Here is a 27282-nt window from a genome sequence, read left to right as displayed (position 1 = left end):
AGCGGAAATGCATCAAAGTGCATAGATCTTCCTCAATCTTCTATTACTTACATCATATTTTTTAGCGGAAAAAGTTTCTAAGTCCAAAAAACACTGGCGTCTTTTCCTTTTTTCAGAGTGATAGCCTGTAAAAGTCCTTAAAATTTTTTTTGGGTAACCGGATTCCCCCATACTTTTTCTAACGTATGGAACATTAACTAGTGGGCTCATGTGTAGTGCATTATAACAGCTCTATTTTCTTTATTAAGGTTCCCTGGACTTGTGTAATGTCATATATTTGCTGCAACATATACGTCCATTCAACTTTAAATTTCCTGCAAATTAGCCTTAGCGAAGACCTCTAACGAAGTTACGCTAGGCAGAAATGAACGCTAGCGCATATTTGCTTTGATTTGCTCGCATTGCTGAAGTAACACTAGCGAAAATTCGCCAGCTTTCTGCGCCCTGGGCGCAACTTGCCATTTTAGTAAATTAGCATTGTCTGATCGATTTTCATCTGGCGAATTTTCGCCGCTTAGTATATTTACCCCCTGGTATCCATGAACACAAACATTTGCTTAACTTTAGAATGAAAGTTACTATAGAAAGGGGTCACTATCAATATCGGCATGTGGATTAAGAAACTGCTTGTACTTTTAGAGACATGAATCTTCAGAGGCAAGATGCCAAAAGCAGTGGTCATGATACATTTTGCACCACAGTCCATGGGCATCAAGTTATGATATAATTGTAATCAACTTAAATTCACACTAGCCTAAGATGTGACAGAAATTCAGCATGGCACATAACCACAAAGCTACATGAGCACCCACAAGTGGAAAGGGTTCACCAGCCAGTTGCCTTTTGTTATCTACATGGAACATCAGCATTTGGTGTATTTTTTTTTTCGAGTCACAGACTAGCGCACATTTCAAGCCCTGAACATATAAGTGTGTTTGTGTAGGCTCTTCCATGCTGGCTCCTCACATTCAATGGCATTAGTGTGTTTGCATTGTTCTAAATCCATATGCATATGTTGGTATACACAAAATATACATTTGGATAGTGGAATGTTTAGAAATGACACAGTCAAAAGAAAGCAGAGGCCTAAATGGGAGGGCGGGGGAGGGGTGTTTATAGTACAAGCGGAGGGATGACAAGTGAAAGAGTGGGAAAACAGGAGAAGAACAGAGACAGGTGGGGCAGGAGGCAAGAGAGTGGGAAAATAAAAGACAGAGAGGGAAGGGTGGGGAAAGGGAGGGAAGGCAGAAACTGAACTGTACAGACGCATAGCAGCATAAAGAAAACAGTGGTTCTCCAGCAGCATCAAAGAGGTTGAGAGATAAAAATCTACCACTATAAACCACTCTGAATGATCCCCATTAAAGACACTATGATAACAGATAATGTCTTGTCTAAGAGAGGTGTCACAGGGCTAAATTGTGCACTTCAGAGATACAGGACAGCCATAAAATATACAGTAATGCACCTGCTGATGACCTCTTCATGTTTATGAGGTTTTAAATTAAAGTGCAGCTTGACAAAATAAAATAAATCATGTTAATGATGGATAATATTGTGCACTGAGTTTATTCATGTTCATGGATTAAGCAGAAATCTAAGGAAAATGTGTCTGGCAGAAAAAGAGCTTGTGGGATTCACCTGGCAGTGGGTGTGTTTGAAAGAAGCACAGGTAGATTCTGTTAAAACATGTTGCACAGAGATATGCATCTCTATTTCATAAATGAAATTCAAATATACAAGATATTTAATGCTGGGGAGAGTGGGAAAAAAGCAGATCTCAGCTAAAGAAGTTTTGGAAGACCTATAAGTAAGTCTTTGCATTGCGGTGTAAAAATTCAGCTTAATCAAGTGGCAGACATGTCACAATTTTTATTATTAAATTGCAGGTTATACTGCACGTGTAGCTTTTATATACATTCTCATGTGAGAGCAATCACAATCAAACTGACTGTAATGGCAATGACAGAAAATGCAAATACCTTGGCTCCCCATAATCAGAGTAGCCCCATGGGGGAAAACCATACAGATAGATACAAGTACAAAGGACAACAATAGATACTATGTAGCAATAGTTAGATATTTTCTATACTGTATTCAAATATAAAAATATATATGATATCCTTGCCACCTGTGCTACTTTTATTTGTTACTCTAATTATGTGACATAATTACACGCAGCAGAGAAGTAATTTATGTATGGTTCCATTGTTAGGCTAATATTCACACAAATACTGTATATTTAGCTCTATGTAAGATTAGCACTCCATAGAGCAGGGATCCCCAACCTTTACAACCCGTGAGCAACATTCTTAAGTAAAAGGAGTAGGGGAGCAACACTAGCATGAAAAATGTTCCCGGAGTTCCAAATAAGGGCTGTGATTGGTCATTTAGCAGCCCTTATGTGGATTGTCAACCTACATTGAGGCTCTGTTTGGCAGTACACCTGGTTTTAATGCAATAAAACTTGCCTCCAAGCCAGGAATTCAAAAATAAGCACCTGCTTTGAGGCCACTGGGAGCAACATCCAAGAGGTTGGAGAGCAACATGTTGCTCGCGAGCTACTGGTTGGGGATCACTGCCATAGAGCAACAGAGCTATTCAGTGATTTGCTATCATTTGGAGTTTAGCTGATGAAATCCCCACTTTACACTGTCTTGTAAATTGCTCTCTTTCATGATTTGGGGATATTCTAAATCCAGCACTAATGCTTAATCCCTTGATCTCTGTAAGAACTAAATGTTTATCAAGATAGCCTTCCATATGTAAATTAAATGACAAAGTCACGTGAAGAAATAATACCTTCACAGAGACAGGGAGGTACATTCACCCCAATATCTGTAAGAATGTCAGAAGTTGCATCACGCTGATGGTTATTTTGGGGTCCATTACACTAGATTTGTGGTCAGTAAATGCTTACCATCCACAGTTGCAACATCTTTGTTCAGGGAAAATAGTTTAATTTTACGGGAAAAGTTAGGGTTTTATATATCAATTATTGCCATATGCCTTTGCCTAATAATCTCCCGAGTCTCTTTAAATTTTAGTCTGCTCAGTTTACTTTAATGCAGAATGAATAAACCTAACAATGTGCCCATATATGAGTAGACATAAGTTGCCAACTGCACTGCTTTAAGCAATATCTGGACCCAATACAATTACCGTAGTTTTCATTTTATATCTCAGTGGGAGCATAGTCAGATATCCGAGTAGCCAATGACCACAATATAAAATTAGTAAAATAAAGTCTGTGTTGACACCTGGGTACTGGTTCTGCTCCCCTTTGTTCAGACCCTTTGTTTCAGTCCCTGGGCACCAAGGACTGGGTTTGCCACTTATTTTTCAAGATTGATGCACTTCATGCAGCTATTCCTCTTAAACCAAATTAGTAACTAACTTATAGCAAGGCTATATAGTGGCTGAATAAGACAATGATTTTAGGGCCAGGGTTTTTTTTTTAAAAAAAAAAGTATAAAAAAAACCACTGGAAAACTGTTCTTCATATTACATACTAGTTTTAACATTTAGGGTGTTATTTAATAAACTCCAAATTTATCTCTTTGTTTTATTTAAAAAAAAAAAAAAAAAAACAAACTCCCATGCTCATTTGATTAAAAAACTCAAATTTATCAGATCAGGGAAAAACACCCAATAAAATCGAGCAAAAACTTAAATCACCTGATTTTTTCTGACTTTTTTCTTGAATTGCTCAATTTCTTGGGGTTTTTTCTCCGAAAATCCAGAAATTTTTGGATTTTCATGTTAAACCCAGCACAAGCCACAATAATTTCAAATTGAGATTGGTGTCATTGACTTATACAGTACCTCAATAGGTCTGAGATGGTGGATTTTCAGATTTGGGATTTTTGCAGCATTGGGGAACAATAAATTGAAAATCGAGTATTTGCCCCAAAAAAGCTTGACTAGATCAATTTGATGTTTAGTAAATAACCCCCTTAATGTTACTGGGCTTCATGGCACCTATAGCTGCTGACTAGGTACAAACTCAGCCAATGACTTGTTCTCTGTATTACTAAAAGCTGAATTGTACAAAATTCTATATTAAGATGCTTGCAGTTGAGACAAATGCAAAATGTTGCAGAAAGGGCAGAAGTAATTCCGACGTCGGTTTAACAGCCAACTGTGTAATTAGGACGAAAAAAGGCGGAAAAAAGAGACGCTTTGTTAAAATAAAACAATGCAACCAACAAATACCTATGTGTTGTTTTTTTAATCCAGCAGGTGATTTTCATTTCAAGGTTATTAGTGCACAGTCGTTAGCAGGGATGGGGGCTCAATCACGATTGTTATTGCAAATTGCCAGCCAGCCTCAAAAGGTCAAGTGACCACCTCCAGCAACACCTCAGGCCGTAAGCTACCAAGATTCAGCTACAGTATTATTATTTAACAATACCATAGGCTGGAGGATGCAATTACTCTAATAACGGTTCCTGCTGGACACGTCACTACTCAAAGTTACAGTATAAAGCTACTTGCAAAAGCGAATTGCTAGGTTTTTATTCATTACTAATAAAAACGTGTGTTGGTTTCGTCAGCATTTTTACACTCAGTGCCTATCACTATCAGTATTGTAATACAGGCCTACGTGTAAAAGTTGTGTCTATCATATTGCTAAAGTCAGAGGGATGGATATGCACCGGCATGCTTGGCTGTGCCACTCTGATACATTGGGTGCGTATTACAAGTGTATGCCAGATTCATATATCACGATATCCGTGTGAAAGCTGCTTTGTGTATATCTGTGCATCTGAAATGTACAGTTTATCTTACTATGACTATCAATGCAGTTTTCTAATCCTGTTTTCCCTTTAAAGAAGATACACTGTGCGCTTGTTTGAGCATGTTGTAATATTTACATTCTGTGTTCTTCTGCCATGTTGGCCTAATGAGAAAGCAATGCAGAAATAGGTTGTTGCTGCCGGCTAAAGGAAAGTATTCCTTGAAGTGGAATCAAAGCACTTTCCTATATTCGAACTTTCCTATATATCTGTAAGAGAGTCATACACCATGTTTTTAATACAGGTATGGGACTTGTTATCCAGAATGCTTAGAACCTGGGGGTTTTCCGATTACGGATCTTCATACCTTAAGTCTACTAGAGAATCATGTAAATATTAAATAAACCCAACAGGCTGGTTTTGCTTCCAATAAGGATTTGTTATATAGTAATCGGGATGACGGTACTGTTTTATTATTACAGAGAAAAAACAAATCATTTGTAATCATTTGGATTATTTTGATAAAATGGAGTCTATAGGAGACGGCCTTTCAGTAATTCTGAGCTTTCTGGATAACAGGTTTCCGGATAACGGCTCCCATACCTGTAATATAAATGGAACACAGAACACACTATGGCACCTGCTCTAGTGTTGCTTAATTATATTTTCAGACTTTTTTTTTTTTTAGAGATTATTGAGTTAAAAAAAGGCATATATGTCAGGTGTATCAGTAAGGCAATAAGCCTGTGTAGTATTAGGGCTCTTACACATGAGCGTTTTTACCTGCGCTCCCCTGCGTTCCGTTTTTCGGCGTTCAGCCGCAGGGGAGCGCAGGAATAGACGCATTTCATTATTTCAAATGGGGCTGTACTCACACAGGCGCATGTAGGCGCCGAACGCAGGTTGAGACGCAACATGCTGCATTTTTCCTGCGTTCGGCGCCTGCACGCGCCTGTGTGAGTACAGCCCCATTTGAAATAATGAAATGCGTCTATTCCTGCGCTCCCCTGCGGCTGAACGCCGAAAAACGGAACGCAGGGGAGCGCAGGTAAAAACGCTCATGTGTAAGAGCCCTAAATGTGTCTGCAATGATAAAACAATGCACTCTGCACACAATGGTGTAGCTGCCATACTTTCTGTTCTAGTTTAAAAAATAAATAGAAATATAAACCTTACTTATAGCTAGCTCAGATATGCTGTAGCTTTGCAAGGAAAAAGAGTAATATAAAACAGAATTTTGTACTTAATAAAATAAATGTATTCATGTCCAAAACTATACTAATAGCACATGATATAAGTCACACTTTTGGGCAATTATCATATGTAATACCATAATTACTGTGAGAATTTCTGCACCAATATAATACTACAATTTGATTAGAGAATTATTGGTTGTTATAGCTTTGCCTAGTTTCAGGTTTCAGGGGAATTTAGGGGAAGATAGGGGAAACTACCACCAGTGAATTGACATCAGACTGACAGCATGGAAGCGTCTCATCACACCACAGCAGAAACCATTTCATTGCTCAGATTTGTTTGTTGGTAAACACCAGGCTATGATTCTGCCCAAGTTTTGCATATGGGAGATATTATTAAATTCCCCTTAAATGTATAAGTACAAAGTTTAGATTTTTGTTGCTGAGATTTCTACATATGATTATTCGTATACAATTATACCTTTACTAATAAGGTTTAAAAAGTTGTTTACAAATATTTGTTTTAAGTATTGACAGCAAATGTATCTTGGCTAAGAAAATGACCTACTTATTTACATAGGAAGGGTGTACAGGGCGCATCCATGAGCAGTTCACCACCCACCTTTGAATTCAGTTTTGACACACTTTTTGTACAAAATTTTTAGCTTTAACTTCTGTTATTAATATTTTTTAAGTAGACATATGTTCGGTGTTACAAATAGAAACACAATTTCTGTGTAACAATACAGTATATTAGCTATAAACTGGCCCATTGGCTGCTTTAAGTAGGGTGTGTGTGTATATATATATATATATATATATATATATATATATATATATATATATATATATATATATATATATATATATATATATATACCCAATCCTTTTGCCACCAATATGGATTCATGCAGCTTAGTAGGAGTCAAACACACAAGGTAAGAGAAAAAACACACAAGGAAAGAGAAAAAGGAAATCATTTTGGCTTAATATGGGAGATTCCGATTCCGATTTCTTTCTGGATAACGGGTTTCTGCATCTCATACTTGTAAATTAATGTATATCCTATTAAAGTTTAGAATTGAGGAGGGAAAACTAATTCTGAGAACATTTGTAAAAGTAAATTCTAACAGGATGAAAAGCACAAATGATGTATTCAAATTGAGATTTTAGAATAGGAAAATGTTTGAATTTTTTTTAAAGCTCAAAAGAATTTAACATACCCTAGGACAGTTTAAGTTGTATATTTATATTCAAAACCCCTAAAATGCTTGTAATATTATATATACTGTATGCTTTTCAATGTGGATAATAAACCATAATAATTAGAAGCCATAATTTTGTTTTTGATATTTGAACCATGTAAGTGCTATCTTTTATCTATCAATGGATCTATCTATCATCTAGCTATATTTCTATCTATCTATCTATCTATCTATCTATCTATCTATCTATCTATCTATCTATCTATTGACTGATCTTTAATCTATCTATATTTCTATCTGTCTATCTTTATATCTGTCTGTCTATCTCTTGATTGATCTATCATGTATCTATATTTCTATCTATCTATTGATATATCTATTATATATTATTATTATTATTATATTTATCTATCTATCTAGCTATCGATTATCTATCTATCAGACATTTATTCAAAAGGGGGGTAAAATACTTTCTTTTTCATCCCAGTGTCAGATATTTATGGTTGTTTTTTTAGGGCATTTACTTTCATTCTTTTTGTTTAATCTTATTCAAGTATTACATTTTGTTACACACACTCCACTAAAAACAATGGTGAATAAAAGACCGGAGTGTTGACAGGGTGAGGTGACAGAGTAACTGTGACTATTAAAATTATTCCTGCAAGTCCATGCTTGCATCTCTCACAGAAACTTAGCCTGCCCATGATAGTTCATCTAATGTGTGAGTGACTCAGACAATTTGCCTCTTTCTGTTGCATCAAGTACAAATTACATGCTGCGGTACTCCACACTACGTGTTGTCATTTCTCCATCCTTGGTAAATAAAAGAGATGCCACTGATTCATCTTATGTCTAAATAGTGTAAATGACATCTGCAAATAAATACAGATATATTTACCTGCAACCTTAGAGCAGATATGTATATAATATATATTACTGTCATGGAAGCACATGCATATATGGGAAACCTCCCCATTGATCAAAGCTTGCATACTGCATGTTATATTATCACTGTGCATATACGGTACTTACAAACATGAGAAACATGCCTCTATTTATGCCAAGTCTGCAGACTGCTGTAATTTGGTCAGTTAAATATACTTTGTTAATACATGTATGGTTATACACTTGGGACCTGGGGTTTTCTGGATAAGGGTCTTTTTTGTAATTTGGATCTACCTATTCTAAGGCTACATAAAAATAATTGAAATATTAAACCCAATAGAATTGTTTTGTCTCCAATAAGGATAAATTGTATAATTTAATATGTCAACAGCTACATTTAGTTAGAATCAAGTACAAGGTACTGTTTTAATATTTCACAGAAATTTTTTTTTTTTTACTGGATTAAATTGGAATCTATGGGGGGATGGTATTCCCATAATTCCTGATCTTTTTGGGTAATGGGTTTCCAGATAAGGAATCCCATACATGTATATGCAGAATTATTAAACATTTTACAATTGATTAAAAATATTTAATAAAGAATAAGTACATACATATGACAATAACAGCATTAATATAGTTTTTATACTTAATATTCCAATATATGTATTTAATTAATATTTGCAAATTGTCTAAGTAATTGCCAACAATGAAATATTTGGGAATAGTGTCCCATCCAAAGGAAAGTAGCGAGCGTTCTTGCATAATGAATAAATAGCTGTAGCTAAATCTTTTCATTGTTTCAACTGCAGGTTTTCAGCAAGCAAAGACATGTTTGCAGTTTTGGTTAAGTTTCGCCTGGTGTCTGAGTTTCTTTACAATTTTTTTTTTGTCTGTGCCTCACTTTAAGGAGGTGTTTATTTAGCCTCGGTTCATTCACATTTATGCTCTGGCTCACGGAGAGTTAAGTGCTGCACCTGTTGAGGTGTGTCTATCTAAAGGCACCTGTTTCATCAGCCAATCAGCTGCGGGCTTAGCCAAGGGCCCACCTGTCAGTGAAAATACCTGCACACAAATTCACCCGCACAAATCGAACACTTCATTCTACAGGGGATGTCTAAGAGTAACAAGAACTAGAAGAGCACAAGTCAGCAGAGATTACAGGCACTAACATTTGAGGGAAAATGTCTAATGAACTTGAGTAAGTAATCCTTCTAACTATTTTACACTAATTCTGCTAAGGTTCCTTTTAGACCACGTTCCTTGCTTTCTTATTGTTTATTGACACTAGAGTTTATATTTTACTAAATAGTTTTAGAATGGTGTAGTAAACTTAAAACACAATACAAATTGAATGCATTTCTGTAGTGTACAGTATATTTGTTAGTTATTTGCATCTTTCTAGTTTATTGATGACTTTTGTTGGTGCAGTCAACTGTGGTGGATACAATTCCCAATTTCATCTTAAGTATTTTAAGGATGCCTAGGTATCAAACTAAATATAATAGCTTGGTGACATATTTGCAATTTACCAATTCATGATTACAAAAGAACAAAAAAAGATTTACTACTTTTTGAAACTATGGTGGAGCTTTTGGAATAATGTTTTCTAAAAATACCAAATGATTATAAAGTTTAAAAAAATTTAGTTATTTAAATTAGGTGCTTATTATCTTGTTGAATATGTAGTATATTTACTGTATTTACCCACTGTAGCTGTTAATGTAGGAAACATAACATGTTGTATAGTCATAATGCATTTAAGTACGATTAAGCTTTGGAATTAACTGCGTTGTGTCTTGGCATAATTACAAATAGAGTTTACTGTCAATATTCGGTGGCATGTTATGGCAATGTCTGTATTAATTCTATGCTCTTGCGTGTTATATTCTGTTTTAAAGTTTGGGACCAAAGCAAATTGTATCTTTTTTCTAGCACTTTATCTAGGGGCTGCCATATTTCTTATGAATGTTTTAGTGTATGGTTGATTTGTTGGTTATGATTTTATAAGCAGAGCTGAGATAGAAAATGTTTTGGCATTTTATGTTGATATAATTTAAGCCCCAAGTTGTCATAGTACATATAAAGTGCTATGATGGATAATTAAATGAGTTCTACTGAATAATGCAGCTTAATTTACCTTTATATCTCAGGGTCTGTTGATACTTTTTTTCTTTTATTCCAAAAGATTCTTAAATCTGCTAATAAAAATGCTGTTTAAATATATGAAAACATTTAAGCCAATAGAACAGTCAACGAATTTCTTTTGAGACAAGTTGGCACCTTGAGTACAAAAGATACAGAAGTTGGTTGTCATTGAGTTTCACCTCAGTTTCACTTCTGAAACCATGGCACCAGTCATTAGCATACAAGCTTTAAATGCAATTAATTTGCTTTGACATACACATGTATTTGGAATTTCAAAACATGGTGATCTAAGCAATGGGCTCCTAGGCCACCATTCAGGAATCAGTCCTTTTTAAGATATGTTAATGATGCACAGTCAAGCAATAGTCTGGTTACTGGATGTATCTTTGCATTTGTTTTGTTTTTTTGTTGGTTAAGTTGTGAAGAATTCATTAGTGTAACCTGGTTTGTTATATTGAACATTAAAACATAATTTAAAAAAATGTTTGTTTCTCTATTATAACCAGAGTTTCACTTTTGGTTTATATTTTATAGATTAAGTAGAATTGTTTGCAGATTGTTGTCTTTTGTAGTTAAAAGCATTACAGGAACGAAATAGAAAAACTAATATTACTCAAGCTTCTACATGTTGCCATCACAATTTCCAACATTTAAAGGGTGATTGGGGATACTAAGAGTATGACATTAAAAAGCCTGATGGACATCAGTAAGGAAATTATTTGACTACTTGTTTTACGTAATACAGTAATCATTTTAGCAAATACCATGTCATATTGCTGGTTACACACTGCTTATTTCCAATTGTTCGATATAGCTACCAAAATGTATTTGACAGTATTGTCTCTAATGCAATCTGTTGTTTCATAATATATACTTTATTTAATGTACAATCTGACACCACCTAATCCCTGTGGTTATTTATAGTGATGTCGGATGGAATAGGGTAATATATTTATTATAGTAAATATATATTACTATAATAAATATTTTTCTATATTTGTAGTACTGTTCAAAACTTTCCACATAAAGGTGTTAGCATGGTGCCAGTTCAACAGATAATAAACAATGAAATTCTAGTTCAAGCCAGCACTCCAGCCCTTTATATTGTTTAGACCACAAAGTGTTGTCTATAAACAAAAAGATTAGCTACCAGTGGGGTTATTGATTTGTTTTTTCGTGTATGTTTATGCTTCAGATTAAAGGCAAGGTCAGTGATGTCACTGAAAACATGATATGACTCATTCCATCAGCTGATAATGGATCAAGTGGCAGCCAAGTATAGCTATACAGTGCTGCAAGATTGAGTAGTGTGGCAAAAGAACCGTGGGGTATTTTTGGTTGTGCACTTCATTAATTCAAACTCTGGGTGCTATTATTTATTTACAGCATTGAGGTAGCTTTATACCATTGTTGCTGCTACCCCACAATATCAACATCTGTGTATGAGAAAATATATATGGCAAACCACGTCATTTCAATTGTGTATATATGAAGAAACATACAAATATAATTTGATGTTAGATGCGCCACCTACATGTGCCATTCTGTTTGTTTTGGTCAGAAGTGAAAGTAAGCCTAAAATATTATAAGAATGCACTAAAAGAAGGAGCAGACGTAGCATCCATTTTACGAGGGCAGATAAGCAAACAGTAAAATGGAGTCTCAGCACACATAGACAGTTGCTTCACCTTACAGTATAGACATCTGTGTTTTATATTTAGTATGTATGTGCAGTTGCATTACAGAAAAGCTGCTAATTCAGCGTGGTACAGCATGCCTTCATTTTTCCAACGTGTTTTAAAGTAACCCAACAAGACTTCTTACTCAACACAGTTTTGTCTTTGGTAAAGTGAATTTCTTATTCTGTCCTGTTACATTTTTTATCTAGTGCTAGGGTGTTGTATCATTACCTTAACAATAAATGTAAAGACATTTTCCTTTAAGTCTTACAAATTATTGTTTTCATATAATTTTTTTCTCAGTTTGTGTATGTGACATGTGCTGTCACCAGTTGTTAATATTCTCTTACTATAGGTGTGTCCTGCACAACTGGCAGAAGTTAGAGCATGTAAACCCCATAAAAATGGAACCAGAGAAACCTTTTAGTTGTATTTGTGGTCGAAACCCTTTGTTTCGGTAGCAAATGTTTTGCTGTGCTTAAGGTGTGTTATTAAAACTCTCAGGACAAAGTGAGGAATGAGGGGGTGCAGTCTACACACCAGTCCTGGAGCCAAGGGCACACTAAATAAACGTGACTGCCGCACTGAGTCAGCATGTCAGCAGCTTTTTCATCAGCAATAGACAGGTGATCTATTCAAAAAAAGACAGCACTATTTACACAATCTAAATAGGCTTTATGTGCACCCATCAGTCACACACACATTTGCAGTGTACTATGTGCGTGTGTGCAAGACAGAGGGGAAGGGTGTGCTCAAGTAAAGCTACAAACTAAATCGAAGTGAGTGTTGAGTGATGCAATAATATCCAAGGATTCCGATTCATGAATATATCCAGTTGTAATAGGGACTGAGACTGACTACTAAAACCTTATATGATTTTTCTAAATATATGATTTTAAGCCCTTTGAATGGTGTCAATAGCATATATGGATAACCCTACATTTTCAAGTGTGCCCATATGTGTTAATCCTAGGACATTGTACTAAGCATAAATACACTTTGTGACTGATTCCTTGCCCTTGGTTTGAAGCTGCAGATTTTAGTTAAGCTGTTCCATTTAATATGTTAAGCAAGTTTTCATTAAAAATGGGAGACTTTCTACATAAACAGTATTTTAAGCATAAAGTAAGATATCTCTTTTGATGATTGATCCCCAGTTTGTAATTATTGAAGGCAAAACCATGTCTGCAGAGTGAAACCATCCAAAAAAGGAACACCAGGAATAGTTTGTCATCAGGAGGAGCCCCACCCAATGCATCAGGGTATTCATTTAGCATTTCCTTAGTTTAACCCACTTACACAATATACTACATGCTGCACACACCCTCTGTGTTCAGTCACACCTTCATCTTGCTCGTAAAATATTTAGTGGCTTTATTGCCTGCATTGGTTACCAACAACTGTATCGTTTAACCTCTTCGTCTGGAAAAAAAATATTGCCGCTGTATGACTGAATAAATGTCCAGTGAGTCAGTGAAAAAAAACACTCAAGAAAAAATACTGCAAATGTTTGGCATTTTAGCCCAAAGCAAATTCCTACACTAGATAATAGATACATCTTGCCCTCTCCCCAGCAAAGAATGAAAATTTCTCAGCAAGTCAAACATCTAAAAGATGTATTGTTAATAGGACTATTCTTGGCTATTTATGTTTATTGATACTGAATACAGCATTGTATAAGCCTAAATATACCCTACTGAATATATGTTTGTAACTTTTGATACATTGGTGGATAATGGCCAGGAAAGCGTAGGCATCCGCACACTTTTTTAAATTATGATAAGGAAAAAAAGGATGAATATTACTAGGGGAGACACTAGCATCCCCCAACCCTCGTTTGAATATACATGAATTTATAGCTTTCCTTTAAAACTTTGGAAGCCAGGAACTGCCAGAAGCATTTTTTATTTACTGTATAACAATGCAGTCTGAGACAGGTTTATACTTAGAGAAAGACAAAGAGTCAAGCAAGTCCTAACACTATTTAGCCGCCATGATCTATCCGTCACATCACTGCTGCACACAGCACCAACAACTAGGCAATAGATGTACAAATACACAAACAAATAGCAAATAGATACAAAAATATAATAGAGTGGCCTAAGGCAGAGTAAACAACTCACCCCTTAATTAATATGCATTGTGCAAAGCTGCATTGAAAAAGCTCTCTATATTTTATGTGTTAGTAATTAAAGGGGTGAGTTGAACATTCTCTTCCATGGCAACAAGTTAGTAAAACGCAAAGCAATTGAACTGTGTTTATTTTATATGCAGTTTTTAATATTTTCAGCGCCCTTTCCACAGCTCAAATGTGCAAAGTTGGTCTGTTTTATAAATATCTAAATTGCAAATTTTTTATAAAAACATCCTGGTTCCACAATATGAAGAAACAATTGTCATTCAAGATAATCATTTGAGAGGAGGAAGTTAAGACTTATAAAGAAAAAATATAGGTGCTAATGTGCTTCCTTGTGAGACTGACTTGTAGTATTGATCTATCTAAGTAGAACACACAAACATAAACCACTTAAATCTGCATTTTTGTTTTTACCCTGCTGTCATCTGTTTGCCCCATTTTCCTTTTTCCTAACACCTTTTGCTATAAGGCGCACTACAAATATATATGCATAGAGTCTTCACAAAATGCTTCATCTGCATAAATATTCCACTAGCTGATAACAAGATAGTGAATGAATATTAAATTGAAAACAATGAATCATATTGTGCACAATATCCTAGAGAATATGATAATTAGCATTCACATTGGCAAATCAAGCACAAGTTGCTGCACACACTTCTTTGTGGACACCATCTATTACAATATAATCATATGGAAAATGCTGCATAAAATGTATATTTAATTATATATTGTTTACAGTCTTAAATGTTAAGAGATAATTGAAGTATTACAAATGCCTAAATCCACTAAGAAGTAGTTTCAAACTTTCTCAAGTTTGTTTCCCAGATAAGTAGCTCAAGAAAGGCTTGTGCCTTTAATCCTTACTGAGTGGTGTGGTTTCTTAAATGTTAAAATTGTAGGTGGTGTGACACAAATTTTATTGGTAGGGGTCTGTTCTTTATATGTGCTAAGCTGCTGGGAGGTGTATGTCTCTACAACCATATGTTTAAAGATCAAACAGTTGCTGAATAGGCAATACATTTTTCTTTACACTTGGATGGCATTTATGAACAGCTAATCTCTTCTTTGATATTTATTTTTCCTTTAACAATATTGAATAACAGCAGAATTAAATGGCTATTCTTTCATTCGTTACAGCTACAGACCAGTGATGCTTCTACAGAATGACATCAGCCTTCAGAAGTATTCAAGTCCAAATGATGATGATGCCTGGTCAAAATACTTGGAGAATCCTATGACAGCTGCCACTAAAGCCATGATGAGGGCAAATGGAGATGATGATGGGGTTGCCGCACTAAGTTTACTCTACGACTACTACAGGGTAATGCATATACTAAGCAGCAATTTAAACAATAATTAAAATTCAGTTAAAACAGTCCAGTTCATACACAATATTGAGTCTCAACTGGAGCATAAAAAATTCAGATAGTTCTAAATTTTCTTTATCTCACCAAAGTGTTTATCGTCATTTCTTCTTCATTGACCTTTCTGAATTAATTCTTATTTTATATTGTAGGTCCCCAAGGAAAAGAGAATTATTACTCAGGGATCCACAGGACGCTGTGACCAAGTAAAAAGGTAACACTGCCAATAATAAAATCATAAAACAAGTTATATTCGGGAAGGGGGGGTAACATTTTTTATCCCACAGAGACTTAGTCAAAGAGAAAAAGGAAATGAGGGTCTAGTACAATTAATAGTCACAAAGAGACTATTCAGCATCCTCCAGCGTTAATTGTATACATGTATACACCATAATTAATCACTCATATGATCTCTTTTTATTACAGGAGCTGTAGTGAATATGAATCAGACATTTCAGCCTATGAAAGCACCCAGATTATGAGATATTTGAATGACAATAACTCCTCCACTCACGAGTATTCAGAAACACATAAAAAGAACAGCTATTTATCTCTGGACTGTCTCCTAAATCCCAGTAAACTGACTCTAACTAGTGGAAAGTTGGATACTAGTGGAAAGTTGGATACCAATGGTCATGATGATTTCATGGCAACAACATGTGATGTATATGAAAAAAATTCATTGAATACACTGTTTGATCCTATCCATGTACCATCCCCACAACAAAGATGGCAACCGGACAGCACCTTCAAGGAAGATACACCAGAGGTAAGGATAATATTAGATACTGAATTTCTGCAAACCAGAAAACCAGTGTAAAAGCAAGATGTTATGGTCATTTGTCATATGCTCACTTATATACTATTTTTTTTTCAGCCACTCATATTCAATGATATACTAAGAAGACAGGCAGAATCAACCTGCTCAGAAGACTATATACCAGGAGAGGCAAATAGGTAAATATTTTTTGTTATATCTTGTTATGTAAAATGGGTATGGCATTGAACAAAAGTTTAAGTATATAGACATGATCAGCCAACGTCAACATTGTTCTTTTTGTCTTATTGCTTTGATATATTAGACTTGGAGTTACTAATCACATTAATACAAAAAAATATATATATTTTTTTTACAGAGACTTTGAATACACCCTTGAATCTCCCAAAGCAATTCACATCAAGTCTGGAGAGTCCCCGATGGCTTACCTCAACAAAGGCCAATTTTATCCAGTCAACCTCCGTACTGCAGAAATCAGAAAATGTGTGCATCTGACCTCTAACAAAGTAAAGGTATGTCTCTCCATCAACGATCTTGTGGATTTTCTGCAACAGGATAATTGTTCTTTAATATCCTTGTATTAGGGTAAAAATGTATTTAATAAATTAAGGAGATTGCATGTAGTCCAGTCTAAATGTTATTTTCAGTTTAGGTTCTAAATTATGACATATAGGTCAAATTTTACAGCCAATCTGTTTTGTGAAATTTCAAATCTGGTCTCAGAGATGCCATTGATTCCTATTTCGAGGCATCAAACCTAATATTTATATAATCAAAGACTAATTAATTGGCGCTTACCAACTCAGAAAAGTAATGCTTCTAGTTAAATCTAAAACCTCTAAAGTTTTTTTTTTTAAAAAAAAACCTGCAACAGTTGAGGATATAGCAGGCAAATTACTGGGCTTCCAAACTGTTAAAACACTGCAAGTGAACCAAGGAAAGGCAGTATTATGAAACATGACCTTGAAAGACATTGATAAATAGGGCCATAAACATACACCTAGGAGATTGAGAGCAGGGGAAAAAATGGAACAAATACTGCTATTCTGATATAGCATGAGTCATTGAGAATACAAGGCCCATTCTCTAGGGCAAACAATATCAGTCCACAAATGCATTTGTGTATAGTGATGTGTTGGCACTGATAAACTACCTTCTTTTCAGTCTTTTTAAATGCCTTTTTCATGTGTTAAAACACAACCCATAAAAGCAGAGCACATTCAATATATTCAATGGTAGTAGTTTGTCATCTATGCAGGGCAAACTATACATTTTGTCTTAGACATATGTATATATTCATGTTCTAAAAATCAAAGAATGCAGTCTATTATAAAATGTTATTTTGCATTTATAGGCTTATTCATTTATATAGAAGAAACATAGATGCTTGGTCTGAACAGTCACAAAGGTCATTTAAAAAGAGGGCTAGAGACTCAAAAGGGATTCTATAATAGTTTGTTACGAAAGAACATTATGAAAGCTCTTGAAGGTTTTTTTAAGCCTTCTAGCAAGATTAAGTCATTGGGAGTTTCCATTTATTTCTGAACTCACCAGTCCATAAATTTTAAATAGAGAAAACACGAACAATAGATGAACCGGGTGCTCATAGATGTGGGGGAAAATAAACTTATTGGTTATTACTGTAGTTACTCTAAAGATATCTTTAATGATATTATAAAACTGTGTGTTTTTTATCTATTATTATGATGGGTTCTATTATACTTACACATATTCTTCCTTCTCTCTAGAGTGTGGTAATGGTAGTATTTGACAATGAGAAGAATCCAGAAGAGCAGTTGAAAAGATGGAAGCACTGGCATTCTAGACAGCCAACTGCAAAGCAGAGAGTCATTGATGTTGGTATGTTCAGCTATGCTTATGTCATAATTTTATGCTGCTTATTTGACCTTGTGATACTTATTACTGAACTCTATCTGGGGCTGTATTTGTCTTTGTATTATGTTAATGATGTATATGCATATAAAGACAATCCTCTCATGCAACATGTTTGTCCTTTACAGCTGATTACAAAGAAAACTGCAACACAGTTGAGAACATTGAAGAAGTAGCCTACAATGCTTTGTCATTTGTTTGGAACGTCAATGATGAAGCTAAGGTAGAGTATACCAGAAAATAGCACATTCTGTATTAGATAACCAAATATCTGTGTGTTGATAGGTATTTGAACATTTTAAGTAATTGACAATGATTATCAATTACTGGGGAAAAAATAGTAGAAAAGAAACTTGGCTGCATGCTTACAGATAAGATCTCTATGTAGATGTACTGAAAAGATTGGAAGAAGATGCAGTTTGAATTATTTGTATATAGTCCTTATCCCCATGGAGATAAGACAACTTCTCTGGGTGAATTTAGTGCCTAAGGCTAAAGAGATTATCTCCAAGGGAGAGAAAAGGTGACAGTTGGAAACACTACCTAGCAATTGTAATTGATGTTTAGGGCAACTACAAACTTAGCAACATGACCAAGCTGGCTTAACTATAAAACTTCTCTGTCTTGATTAGATATTATTTACATTGCAATTATCATAAATAAATATATATATATATATATATGTAGTGAATGTCTTTCACTAATATTCTTTTGTTTGTTTTAGATATTTATTGGCCTTAACTGCCTAAGCACAGACTTCTCATCTCAGAAGGGCGTTAAAGGTGTCCCTCTGAATCTTCAAATTGACACGTATGACTTTGAGACAGGAGTCAAGAGGCTCATTCATCGTGCAGTCTGCCAGATCAAAATCTTCTGTGATAAGGTAAAATGCCAAACTATTGTAAAAGGCCATGTGCATGCAAAGGTCTGCAATAAAACGGGTCTGCAATAAAACGTTGAGTAATAGTTGATGTTATTCTAAGTCATGCTTGTCTAAACAATGTGCCATGTTCTTCTTACTTACAGGGTGCAGAGAGAAAGATGAGGGATGAAGAACGTAAACAGTTTAGAAGGAAAGGGAAATGTGCAGACCAAAATAACAAAGGTATGCGAGAACTGAGTGAGATCTTATAGTACCATCTTACAAAAGCCATGGGAAATTCATGTATTTAAAGCAAGCCATTTCTAATGATGCACTCTTCTTGCAGATATAAAGGCATCTGTTCTCCCAGGATACAGAGGGTCCGATGTCACATATCTGAGACCAGTGACAGATATGGAAACACACCCTGTTTTGTTCATCCCCAACATTCATTATTCCAATCTTCAAAGATGTGGAGTTGTAAGTATATGCTCTATAATGTCTTACCAGATAAAAAGATTAAATTATAGTATGTCAGAAGGCACACAAAAGGGTTCCTCTGTGAAAAATACATTGCACACATAGATTAGTTATTTTACCAACTGACCTTTTCATCTTCCATAATGTCATAATCAGAAATGCAATATTGTATTTAATGATTCATGTTTATGTTTCTCTTCGTGCTGACCAGATGTGTCAGATCATCTGCAGAGTCAACAGTAGCCACAGGAATTTAGCAATACAAACACACTTACAGTCTATGATTTATCTATGGGAATTTCAGAAATGAGGACAATGCCTGTCCTTTTAAATGCAGACATCATGGAAGCATAATAGAATGTGCTGTAAACCATAAGTTATTTCAGCATTTAAGTTACTGTAGCCTGACAATTTTTCTTTTTTTTTTGTTTGTTTTCTTTAAGATTCTTCAGTCTGTTGCAGATAACAGTGACAGGTAAGCTCAAAAATTTCAGAATTTTTGCAACTGTTAGAAGACCTTATGCATTTGAATGATCTATTCATTCACACAGTACAGCACCTGCCAATCATTAATAAGCTAAATCATTTTAATGCCTAATATTTGCCTTATATAAAAAAACTGATTTTACATTGCAACCATATAACTCAGTTTGAAGTTTGTAGTTCTATGGTATAAACATACCATATCAATATTTTTTTATTCAACTTTAAGGCTAAGGCCACACTAGGCGATAGCGCCGCGATTTGACTCGCGGCGACTTTTCGCCGCGACTTTTAAGCCGCAATCGCTGGGGAAACTTTTGCGCTGGCGTCTATGGGGAATCGCGAAAAATCGCCAGCGTAAAAACACACGCAGCGATCTTTTCTCTACTGTCGCTCGAAATTGCCTCGCTAGGCGATTTCGAGCGACAATAGAAAAAAGATCGCCGCGTGTGTTTTTACGCTGGCGATTTTTCGCCAGCGTAAAGTTTCCCCAGCGATTGCGGCTTAAAAGTCGCGGCGAAAAGTCGCCGCGAGTCAAATCGCGGCGCTATCGTCTAGTGTGGCCTTAGCCTAAGGCACTTGTTTGAATTATTTTAACAACCATCCCACGGATGGGCTGTGCAAATAGACACTTTTTACAGTTTACTGCTTGTTTAACCTTTTCTGCTTTATCTTAAAATAAGCCATGTTTAAAACATTTATTCTTAGTTCAAAATTCAATACATGCATTTCAGATAGTAATGTTGTTTGATGAGATAAGAAAATATTTTCTTGCAATGTTAGATATAATCAGATAAAAACAAATGTCAAACCAATTTACATGTGAGTCAGATACTCCAAACTTCCCCATTCTTTTTTCATTTTGCGCCTTTTTTCAGTTATATTGATGACATATAACGCCTTGTACCAATAGAGTGGATTATTTATAATATCCTTTATTTTATTGTAGGTTATCACTCAAAAGAAGTTCTCAGTCATTCCCTGAAGGTTTAGAAGCACCACCATCCAAGCAACAGACAAGTGAAGACTCACATAGAGGTATACATCCTAAATTCCTGCCTCCATTTTTTCTCTCCAATATTTTTCTATAGGTTTTTTATAGACTGACAACGGCATACTGATGCTATTTAATTTTTTGAGTAAATCTTTAGCAGACAGGTGTATCAGTATATTTAATAACTATATAATATATATCTGTTCATCATTATGCACCACAACTGAGTAAAAGCTAGAATTATTTTATACACACTTGGGGGCCCATTTACTATGGGTTGAAGTGAATTTTCGAATTCAAAAACTTCGAATTTCGAAGTAATTTTTGGGTACTTCGACCATCGAATAGACCAAAATTAGATTCAAATTGAAAATACTTCAATACAAATTCGACCATTCAAAAATCGAAGTACTGTCTCTTTAAAGAACTTCGACTTCGACACTTCGCCACCTTAAACCTGGCAAATTGCTGTTTAGCCTATGGGGGAACCTCCTATAACCTATATGAGCCGTTGGCTAAGTTTTGAGAAGTCGAAGGTTTTTTTTGTAAAATCGTACGATCGTACGATTAAATCGTAGTGATCGAACAATCCGAAGGATTTTAATTTAGTGTAAAAAACGTTCGACTATCGTTCTACACCTATTCGATGTGAAAAAACTTCGAAATTCAACCCTTGCAAATCTGCCCCATATTGTTTATGACAGTCAAAACTATAACCCTCCTTTCTTAAGTGGGGATGCTCAATATACTGACAAGTTAGTTTAAAGGAAAACTATACCCCGAAAATTAATACTTAAGCTACAAATAGTTTATATCATATTAAAAGATATTTTGTGGCATATTAAAAGAATCTTATCAAACTGGTATATATATATAAAGATGCCCTTTTACATCTCTTGCCTTGAGTCACCATTTTGTGATGGTCTGTGTGCTGCCTCAGAGATCACCTGACCAGAAATACTACAACTCTAACTGTAACAAGAAGTAGTGTGGAAGCAAAAGACAGAACTGTTAATAGGCTGCTGTGATGCATTTTAGTGAAGATGATTTTAAATAGTGTTTTTAGCAATGTAAATCATACATTGTTTTTTCTCATATGTCTACAGTACTGCTATATGTTCGGCGAGAAACCGAAGAGGTGTTTGATGCTCTGATGTTGAAAACACCGGATCTCAAGGGTTTAAGAAATGCAGTAAGTAATCTTCTTGCCCAAGTGTTTTTATTATTATTTTAGAAAATGTATATAATGTGTGGCACACTGGAACCAGTTATGGTTTGTAGCCTCTTCATCAGTCTTAAAAATATCTTGGATTATTTTGATTATTTGTCGGGTATGCAACATCCCATTTAGATAGTTCTGTTTGATTATATATAGATCCACCCTCTGTTGAACATCCTGTACCATTGTCTTTAAAGAGTTTACCTCAGATTTGCTTTAAATTGACATTATCGTATGTCCTCTACAGATCTCAGAAAAATATGAACTGCCAGAAGAAAGGATCTTCAGAGTCTACAAGAAATGCAAACGGGGGTGAGTGTACAAGACAAAGTTACATTATCTTCAGAGACAAATGGCTTGCTTAAAATAGAAGCCTTGACTTTTCAAGCAATAGGAAGCACACTAATCTATTAATACATGACTAAATAGATCTTTCTTTTAGTTTTTTTGTTTTGTAAATGGCAACGCGAGACAAAAAGTTTCCACATGAACCAAATATGTATTGAGATTTTGCATTGGCGATATTTCTTGCTAGTCTTTAGTCATGAGACTTGGTCATATTATTTGCTATAAAACTAAACAAGCCTACTATTAATACTTTTAATAAGGTTAATCTGTAAATAGTTGAATTCCAAGCAGATGAGATAACTCTGGGAACACATTTATAGTAAAGGTTATGGTCCTTATCACAAACATTATAGATTTTGCAATAACCTATGAAAGTTAACCTCTACGGTTTCATATACAAAATTAGGTTTATACAGTTCCTTTTTTTTATTCTGAACTTGATGTTTCCCTAGAACTTTGCTCATTGCTGAGTAATATGGATTCAACTATTAGAAAGGTTGTCTTTTTAGAGTACAAATAGGCTCAATAGCCCAGGGCTCACACATAGTTGGGTCCCTGTAGAGCAGTGTTCCCCAACCAGTGGCTCATGAACAACATGTTGCTCACCAACCCCTTGGATGTTGCTTCCAGTGGCCTCCAAGTCTGTGATTATTTTTGAATTTCTGGCTTGGAAATAGATCTTGGTTGCATAAATACCAAAGTTTACTGCCACACAGAACCTTCTGTAGGCTGCCAGTCCACATAGGGGCCACCAGTAGTCAACCACAGTTTGTAATTGGCATCCCCAGAAACTTTTTACATACTTGTGTTGCTCTCTAACTTTTTTAACATTTGAATGTGGCTCATGGTAAAAAAGGTTGGGGATCCCTGCTGTAGAGCATCAGGTGTAAATAAGGAAGAGTGGGGAGATATTAGATATAGTAGGCACATTGCAAGACTGTGCTGCCCAACCTGCACCCCTTTAGTTGATTTCCCTTTGGGTGTGGATAGGGAGCCCCTCACAGACCTTCCTACATCACCTAAAAATTAACTATTTAGGTCAATGGTAGGCAGTAGGGCAGTTGGAGGATCAACACTAGTGCCTAGCGTGACATTTCCACAAGACTTAGGACATAAAGGGTTAAGTGCCATTCAAGGAAACAGGTCAAAAGGATTGTCAGATAGAAAGATACAGTCTCTTACAAGCCCCGCTGACTTTGTATATGAAGAGCTAATGCGTGTTGTTATTGGCACCTGTCCAAAGATCTCCCTCCCAGGGAGGAGGAACTGAAGAATGACTTTAGAGGATGACTGTTGCTGTTACACAATCTGCTATACCAGACAAGTCACGCATCTCATAATCCATTTAAAGCACACAGAGACTGCTCTTAAAAGCAACTTATAAATAATGCTGCATTTGTTAAAATGAGTCTATTATTAAAAAAAACCTTGTATTTGTGCCTTTAATTCTCAATTTAACATCACACTGACTGACTGTATTTTTCTTGCTTTCCACAGTATTCTGGTAAACATGGACAATAACATTATCCAGCATTACAGCAACCATGTGGCTTTCCTACTGGACCTGACAGATGTAGACGGAAAAATCCAAGTTACACTTAAAGAACTATAAAGCCTAGTAATGGGCCTTTCACAGACTAAAAGGCTCAAACACAAGGGCACGAGACCTCAGTTTTACAGACCTCAGAACCATGCTGGGTGCTTGCACTTCCTGGATTCAGAAGAGCACACGAGTTGATGCAACTTGGGAAAGGCGGGAGAGGAGGGTCACAGATGATTGCTTAAAACTGAAAGACTTTTTGTACACTGACTGACAAATACTTGAGATCCTTAATCCCTGTAGGATTTCTGAAGACATTCCTTATGCACAATATTGCCAAAAGAAATGTTACAGTTGCAGTTCTGCAACACCAGTTGCTTATAAATGGATGCTCTTGCTTTACTTTATAGTGGGGAAAAAAATTGTCTACTGCTTTTCTCTGTCTGTAGTGCTGTTTTTACCAATATAGCAACAGAAGAATATTTTCTAATACTGTTTTTGTACTTAGTTATTGCAGTTATGGGCAATTGATTGTCTCTACTATCCCTCTCTGAAAGAATGGAACTATTATTAGCTCAATCATTCTCAAAGTAAATTGCCTAAAACCGCTCCAGAACTGTTAATCATATCGCAATGATTGAAGGTCTAATGCAGTTCTATGACATCTCCTGGCCTGAAATACAATATGATAACTAACCTCATTGTGAATAGATTACAGTCATATTATAAACAGACCTATTAATGATGCTGGTGGGTGAGATATAGAGATACTGGTTTCTACTGTTTAGTTGAGCTCCCCATGGAAGTACTCCTATACACAGCCACCCTAGAAAAGCCATTTCAGATTTTTTTTTTTTAAAAGATGTTACCACTGCTGAATCTCTTATACCAGAGATATTAATGTGACACTACCATAGAGTATAACAATGCTGATTTTTCTTTTGCTGCTCTGTCATTATATTGGCTGTTACAGAATTAATCGTTTATTACAAAGACTTTAATTCTAATAACAAAGAAAACAGAATACATGGATATTTTAAACCCCTTATTTTTCTTTTTAAACAGCTGCCATTTTTGCTTGAAATGCCCTTTAATATAATATGTTACAGTTTTATACATTTCTCAGTGTAAATATATATGTATATATAAATATAATGTATGTATGAAAGTATTATTCTTTTTATGTGTTCTAATAAGCAGTAATGCATTTTTGTCATTTCAAGAACTTGCCTTTTCACATTTCCTGGACTATGTATTTTTTTGCTCCAATTTTTTTTTATATATACCTGTTTATAATAAAGGGCAAATAATACCATAAGTGTATGATGATTTATTTTTTTTAAATAATGAATTCATTATTAATACGCCACTGATAATATGAACTGTACGACCAGCATCTTTTTCTAATATGCCCCTGAAATATATTTTTACACAAAATTACGGCCATATGAAAAGCTGCTTAGATTTAGCCATTTTATAACGCACTGAAAGTTAGCTTAAAGGTGACACATCCCTTTAAAAAGAAATTCACTAAGCGATTAGAGGACTGGAAATATCTAATATAAAACACAGTGTGGCGTCTGCCATAGAATGCCATTTGTTTTAAAGTTGAAACCTGTTTTATGACATGCACTTTCTAATTCAGTATACCTCTCCTTTCATCTCATTTTACCATTGAATGGCATTTCCTAACTCCTCATTGTGCCTGAGTAGACCTAAGTAAAATTATGAAATCTATTTTGTACAGGTATGGATATGTTATCCAAAAACCCGTTATCCAGAAAGCTCCAAATTACATGAAGGCCATCTCCCATAGACTCAATTTTTAATCGAATAATTCACTTTTTTAAAATTAATTTCCTTACTCTCTGTAATAATAAAACAGTAGCTTGTATTTGATCCCAACTAGATATAATTAATCCTTATTGATGGGTTTATTTGACGTTTAAATAATTTTTTCGTAAGCTTAAGAGTATGGAAATTTCAATTAGGGAAAGATACCTTATCAGGAAAACCCCAGGCATTCTGGAAAATAAATCCTATACCAGTATTTAGATCAAACTAATTTTCATTGACTTGAAAAATGTGCTAAAAGAATTTTCCAGTGTACTTCAAAACAAGACAAAACAAAACCAATCAGACTGTAATTTAGAATAAATTATAAAAATGTACCCTGGCAGTATTTTCATGCTTTTTTCTCACAAAGCAAAACAAACTGGCATTTTAAAAGGTTCAGTTACAAAACAACAGCTAAAAAAAAAAGGGTTTTATACAAATGTGTATCATTACATACATTGGTTTGAGTAACGCAATAAGGGAGAACAGATAGCTTGCAGAGTTTCTGTTGTACCACTAGTGGATCAAACCTGGATTTAATATATAGATGTACAGTATTTTCTTGTTGTTTGAACTATAGACCCATGTTTCAGTATAATTCCAATAACTATATCCCAAAAAGCCCAAGTCAAGACCTAAAGGGTGACTCAGAGTTTTGTACAATTATGAAAGAGTATAAAACCACACATTATTTTAAAATGTATTTAAAATATATTTTTATCACACACAAAAGCTTTCTATTAAGTGTATTTCTTTACATTTTGTAAATGTTAATCCCCTACACCCTTCAGCACACAATCCAAGTCCCATTAGATCTTAGTGAATACTAGTTGGTGCACACTTTTCTCAAAGATCCAGAGTTATACAGTGCCTCAAAGTAAAACAAGTGTACAGATCAATTTTTTATTTGCATACTTGGTTTGTCAAATAACTGTATTTGGCTTTGTATGGTATACCTGTGATATGATCTGGATTCCTAACTTGAGGTTTGCATGATGTTTGGAGTGAATGGGATTCATGGTATAAGTGACAGACTCGTGCCTGCCTTGTCCCTTTTGTGATGTCACCTTGGGGTGTGCGCAGGTCTATAAATATAGGGGATGGAGCAGGCCAAGTTCGGGTTGGGGGGGAAAGGTTAGGGACTGGTGTGGGTCAAGGGAAACTCGACCTGCACAGCACTAGTTCCTGTCTCTGGTGTTTCAATATGGCAGCTCAGTAATCCAGCTGCCTTTAATGAAATCAGGGAGTCAGCTCAGCAGGACCAAAGATAACAAATCTCTTAACTTATTTATGAATTTAGAATGGGTTACAGAGTTGGCGACCCCCCACTGTCCCAGAGCTGCTTTAGAAAGAAATAAAACTTTTTCAGGCATAAAGAAAGAGGTGTCTCCCTCAAAACATGTGCCTTAATATATTTTAAACCCCTCATTGACCTGAACAAATGTTTTTACAGTAATAGTGGGGAATGCTTATCCCATGACCAGATAGAACTT

At 35.2% G+C, this 27282-nt stretch overlaps 1 protein-coding gene across 1 annotated transcript; it reads left to right on the top strand.

Moving 5' to 3' along the window:
* Nucleotides 1–9152: 9152 nt before the first annotated feature.
* grhl3.L (grainyhead like transcription factor 3 L homeolog) lies at nt 9153–25265 on the top strand. Its single transcript, NM_001095361.1, is given in 16 exon segments — nt 9153–9226; nt 15130–15313; nt 15509–15570; nt 15783–16125; nt 16234–16313; nt 16493–16646; nt 17883–17994; nt 18156–18250; nt 18752–18910; nt 19054–19132; nt 19236–19369; nt 19813–19844; nt 20802–20890; nt 21953–22038; nt 22313–22377; nt 23911–25265. Coding segments are annotated over 16 exon segments (1806 nt in total). The 5' UTR covers nt 9153–9209; the 3' UTR covers nt 24026–25265.
* The last annotated feature ends 2017 nt before the right edge of the window (nt 25266–27282 follow it).

This window comes from Xenopus laevis, chromosome 2L (assembly GCF_017654675.1).
Source record: "Xenopus laevis strain J_2021 chromosome 2L, Xenopus_laevis_v10.1, whole genome shotgun sequence".
In the NCBI taxonomy this organism is placed as follows: Eukaryota; Metazoa; Chordata; class Amphibia; order Anura; family Pipidae; genus Xenopus; species Xenopus laevis.
This window is presented reverse-complemented; position numbering and strand designations above follow the sequence as displayed.